Source organism: Hordeum vulgare, chromosome 3H (genome assembly GCF_904849725.1).
Source record: "Hordeum vulgare subsp. vulgare chromosome 3H, MorexV3_pseudomolecules_assembly, whole genome shotgun sequence".
In the NCBI taxonomy this organism is placed as follows: domain Eukaryota; kingdom Viridiplantae; phylum Streptophyta; class Magnoliopsida; order Poales; family Poaceae; genus Hordeum; species Hordeum vulgare.
The window spans coordinates 588,352,057-588,357,736 of record NC_058520.1 but is presented as its reverse complement, the minus strand read 5'-3'; the positions used below and the strand labels follow the sequence as shown (position 1 = coordinate 588,357,736).

At 42.9% G+C, this 5,680-nt stretch overlaps 1 protein-coding gene across 1 annotated transcript; it reads left to right on the top strand.

Annotated features, from left to right (window-relative positions):
- The first annotated feature begins 3,401 nt into the window (after positions 1-3,401).
- Positions 3,402-4,270, top strand: LOC123440848 (putative glycine-rich cell wall structural protein 1). Its single transcript, XM_045117392.1, has one exon. The coding sequence runs from the start codon at positions 3,439-3,441 to the stop codon at positions 4,033-4,035; it is 597 nt and encodes a 198-aa protein (XP_044973327.1). The 5' UTR covers positions 3,402-3,438; the 3' UTR covers positions 4,036-4,270.
- Positions 4,271-5,680: the final 1,410 nt, after the last annotated feature.

Sequence of the window (5,680 nt, the reverse complement as noted above, 5' to 3'; positions counted from 1 at the left end):
TCAGCTGACTCCTCCTCCTCCGGCGCATGAGCGCACTCCGCCTCCTCCGGCGCATGAGCGCACTCCTCCTCCTCCTCCCTTGCCTCCTTCGGCGTGTGAGCGCACTCCGCCTCCTTATCCGCCTCCTCCGGCACATCAGCAAAGGCGGAAGATAGACGCCGCCGCTCTGGCGGGTAGCAGTACAAGAGGCGGGAAGAAAATCAAATTTGGTCCAAGCCTAAAGGCTCCTGCAAAGTTAGTTACCATATGAGAGGACTAAGGAGGAAAACGCGGTAATCATGGATGCCTATAATAAGGCCTTTTTTGCACCGAAACGTCCACCTCCAAAGGAGAAAATTGATCCGGTAAAAGCAAAGCGTTGTCTGGATGCCCTTAAGCGACCACCACCGCGTGTGCTGCCATCACACTATAAGCGAATTCTTGGAAAGACATATGATCAAGCGAAGCAGTAGGGAAGCTTATGTACCAGTGGTGCAAGAAGTGGGAAAACAATTCCCCAGCTCGGCGAAGAGGATAAGCAATCATGCCGCCGTATCAGTGTGTTTACCGATGTTGCTAATATTGACCCGGGGTCCTGGTTTCGCTCTTGCTGATTACTTAAGCGAAGATCTACAGTTCGAAACTGCCCCGGTAGTAGCCCTTATATACAAGCATGGGAAGCCTCTCGTCAAACCTGAACAGTTGACGGAACAATCAACGATGATGCGAAGACTACATGATTGATACTTGAAAGCCTGCATGGATGGCACCAACAGTATCTACATGTGAATTAAAGATAAGCACTTTTACAGTGAAAATGGGTCGTTGTACATTGAGTTTGACGAATTCTTTCAGTTATACAATCAAGACGCCCTTGAAAAAACGATCGTCAGTTCCTATAGTCTGTAAGTATTATTTCTATAATTAAGTCTCTAGCTCAGCTCCTTCATTATTGCGTGTAACTATCCTTACTATATTATGCAGATTGAAGATCCTCGAATGCAAACGAGGACAAATATATGACATTGGGTTTATTAACCCAAATACCGCAAATGCACATAACGTATGTAAGACTCCCATGGATAGCGAGATATTGTTGCTAACTATGTTACTTCGACAACATGAGAGAAGGAAAATACTATTTCCTTCCAACTTCGAGTGAGTGTTACTAGTTGTCTTCGACACATTCTGTTTCACTTACTCAAGGCTAAGTGTAATTGATGAGTTATGTGTGCGCAGGTTCCACTTTGTTCTGTTAATCATTAGGCTTGACGAGGGACTAGTACTTGTCTTGGACTTGCTACGAAAGACCCTACAGAGTTGGCGCCGATTAATGAAATGCTCGAAAAGTACGTTCAATCATTATCACACCATGTCGACAACTTTCTTTCATTTTCTAATATCAAGTGATCGTTTTATTTGCCGTGCAGTGTTTGGAAAAAGTTCACCAAGACCGCTAAAGGTGAATGGAATAAGGAGCTGCGATTTTCCTTCTCAAAAGTAAGTAGTACTAGCTAGTTCCGCACATCTTTCATTCATTCTAGTTTCAATACCAGTATCGTGCTTGACTATTATTTTGATCGAACTGTATTCTCGTAAAGTACTGCTTGAGGCAGGATCCCGGACTAATTTCTGTGGATACTCCGTTTGCGAGTGGATTCACCAGATGACCTGTGATAACGGCAGATCTTTTAAAGAACTTGATGTACGTAAACAATATTCACATTTTTATTTTATTACCAACAACCGTGTTGAGTTTGATTCATATATATTAGCTAGTTAGGAATCGCGAGAGATGTTATATATTGTATATATGCATGATCGTGTACTATATGTAGTGGGGTCGAGTTGTTCGACCAAGTACGGAGAAAGAGTGGTCACTTGTCTCTATATATGTTCATGATGACGATGTTGTGTAATTAATGGTTCCTTCATTTGCTTACTAGCTAGCGTCGAGTTCTCTCTTATAGTAGCTACCGTCGATCAAGTACGAAAAAAGAGAGGCCACTTCTCTCTATATATAGTACTCCCTCCGTCCCAAAATAACTGTCTCAACTTTACACCAGCTCTAATACAAAGTTGTACTAAGCTGGGACGGAGGGAGTAGCTAGCTAACACAATATGAAACCCCTAAAACCCTCAAAAAATCCTAAACCCCCCATTTAAAAAAAAAACCCGATGCCCGCGAGCTGCCTTTTGGTCCCGATTGGTGTTACCAACCGGGACTAAAGGTCCTCCTGCCTGAACGCCCCGCAGCAGCCACGTGGAGCTCCTTTGGTCCCGGTTCGTAAGCCAAGCGGGACAAAAGGTTCTGGATATTTGTCCCATTTGTTCGGTCCAGGTTTGAAGAAACCGGGACTAAAGGCCCATTGGAACCGGGTTTAATGTCCTTTTTTCACTAGTGTCCATTGATTATTTATGTATGTTACGGCTGGTTTTGTCAATGATGTTAGGCATTAATTAGGGGAGAAAAAAGTTGAGCGTGTTAATTACGCTGTTCAATTGATAAAACAGTTAGGTATCATGGTTTGTAGAGCTAGAGCATCTCCGCTCAATACTAGTTTGATCAAAACTAACACTCCATCCGTTCCTAAATATAAGTTTTGTAGAGATTTTACTACGGACTATATACAAAGTAAAATGAGTGAATATATAGTCTAAAGTATGTGTATATAGATAGTATGTAGTTTATAGTAAAAAAAATTTAAAAAAACTTATATTTAGAAACGAAGGGAGTAAGTAACAAAGGGATGCCTAGTGTATGCTGCATGCAGGCAGCAGTTTAGCATTAGCAGCGGCACGTACATAGACGCTCAAGTCCATCCCAAGGACTTTCAACACTTGGACCCGTCGAGCAAGCTGCCCACTTGATCACCCAATCCTACTAATCAGTAGTTCTTCATGCGCAAGAACTAGTCCGGGCATCAAATAATATGGTGTACGGTGCTGGCATGAACCCGGTTTTGGATCGTGATCTTTGCTATGCATCCACTTGAACTTGATCATCTGCTAATCGGTAGTTCTTCATGCACGGCTACTTGACCCAATGACTCGATTACATGGGTGGAGTCGTCGTTTACTTCGACCCCAAATTTAGCTAGGGAAACTTCGAGGTTGCCGTCGCTCCTCTGCTCTAATGTCAACGTACGTACCACTAGAGCTAGCTAGGTGTGTTCAGCAGTGAATGCATGCTTGCATGTATCTTAGAACTGTTGAACCCACATTGATGCGATCGCGGTCACATTAGCAGTCAGTCATCATCGTTTACTTTTACCTGCACCAATTAAAGCGCTAATTATTTTAAGCCACCACTTGAGGGATGAGACATGACTTTGTCAAAAGCTCCACCCACCATCCCCAGCATGCATGGCCGGAAGCACCACTATAAATGTCCATACCATCTTTCCCTTAGAACTCACCTCATCTTACAGCAGTACACACTTCGATAAAATACACACAATGGTAGGCACAAAGCTAGTAGCGCTTGGCTATGTTGTCCTCTTGAGCATTGGACTGACCAATGCTACAAGGGTGGCCAGATACTCCACTGGCAGTGCCAAGGGAACGGGAGGAGGAGGAGGAGAGGGTGGGGGAACTGTGAGTGGTGGTGGGTCGGGTGCAGGAAGTGGAATTGGGTCTGGCGTGAGTTCTAGTAGTGGTAGCCATGCAAGCGGTGGAGGTGGAGGTGGCGGCGGAGGCGGTGGCCAAAATGGTGGAACTGGATATGGTAGCGGGTCTGGCTCCGGCTCTGGTTCTAGTCAATATAGTCAAGGATCTTCATATCCTTATGGTGGTGGATATGGTGGATATACTAGCGCTGGCGGTTCCGGTGGCGGCGGTGGTGGAGGGCAAGCTAGTGGTTATCGAGGATCTAGTGGATATGGGGCTGGTAGTGGCACTGGTTCCGGCTCAGCAACTGCTACTAACAATTGGTATAGACAAGGTAGTACAAATGCAGATGCCGGTGGAAATGGTGGTGGCGATGGAGGAGGAAGAAATGGTGGGATCGGTGCGGGCAAAGGTGCTGGATCTGGTTATGGCAATGCCAACCCCTAGTTATGTTTGTGTGAGGAATCTAAAAAAATGAAGCCTAACCTAGTGTGTCAAATCGATGTCTTCAACTCTTTTTTCATTTGTTTGTTATCATCTTACATATGATCAAATAAGGGCATCATTGTTCTCGTGAAAAATGCACTAGTGTTTGTGATATATTCCAAGAATGTAACATGTCAATGTATCACTATTTATATGTATTAAGCTATGCACCATCGGTTTGGTGTCAAAGTGGTTACGTCTTTTTATGAAATCATGTATTAATCTTTATTTGAAAGCTTGTACGATTTTTGACATTGTGGTTGTTCTTACACTTTGTGAAATTTGATTTGCATTTAAGTTCCAGAGTTCGTTCCCAGTCTCAAATAGTTTATGTTGAAATGTCTAGGGGCTCTATATAATTTTTTGACAAGGCTCTTTTTTGCCGGAATAGGGGGTTTCATTAACTGATAATAATATATTTACAATCTTTCAAAAGGAGCTACAAAATAGCAGATGTTGCATCTAGGATCCAGATGGATCTGTTTGCACTCTTAGCAGCTACTTGCGCGAGAGCATGGTCAACCTTATTTGCCGTCCGTGGTGTATCATATGACTTGCTATCCGAGAACAACGATACCATCCTCAAGGCCTCCTTGTACCGGTACATAGCAACGATCTATTGTCTCCTCCATCCTTCAGGATATTATTGAGTGGCAAGCTATCAGACTCAATGATCGAAGACATAGTAGCTTGTTTCGGGAAAAGATCAATACCCTCCACACACTCTCATGCATCCACTTACTCGGGATCATGACACCACCCATTCTATACATGATCTTCGCTAGAGTTGACCATAAACTAGCAAAAGTTGTATGTCAATAAAGCAAGTCCCTATAGTTCTACAAATAGGGGATTTCTTTGCTTGGCAAATGCTAATTATCCTCTAGTGTATTAAACCAGATGCTTTAGTTAGTTAGTTAGCCCTCTCAAGTAGTCTTCATGCAAGGAACACTACTACGAAATGAAACACTACTGACCCCTCATCACCCTCATCACTGATCGGCTATCGACGAAACATTGGTGATGACTTTCAACACTGATCGGCCTCCTCAAAGGCATCAAGGATGAGCCTCTTGCGGGCGTGATAGCAAGTGAACACAAACCGGCCGTCGGAGTACCACATGACTCTAAATTAGATCAATACACACCATGTGCACACTTTTATTGCCATTCAAGTTAGCAATTCCAATATATGTATGATATTAAGTTTGTAAAATAAAAATGTTGTTTACTTTATATGAACAGGGGATGGGCGCATTGTGTTGTGACCTTTTAGTGTACTATATATAAATCACTCTTTTTGTAAGAGTGTTTTGTGTAGTGCACCTAAATGACACATTGGTGATGTTGCTCTATTTTAAGTGCACTACATAAAATAAAAAGAACCGTTGTCCAAGCTCCCAACCTTGAATGGGGGAGGTTTTAAATGTAGTTTCTAGTGAGTTAAAGGACTCATTGGAATGTACTTTCACTCTGTTGATGAATCTTTGATGGCAAGACTATTCTCCCAATTGAATCATCGTAGGCAAAGTCTATTTAGTTGAATATGTTTGTAGACAATTGTACATTTGACAATATATGCAAGAAATGCAATGCAATATTGTGC

Coding starts and splice junctions, on each gene's coding strand:
- LOC123440848 (XM_045117392.1), top strand. CDS start 3,439: ATGGTAGGCACAAAGCTAGTAGCGCTTGGCTATGTTGTCCTCTTGAGC.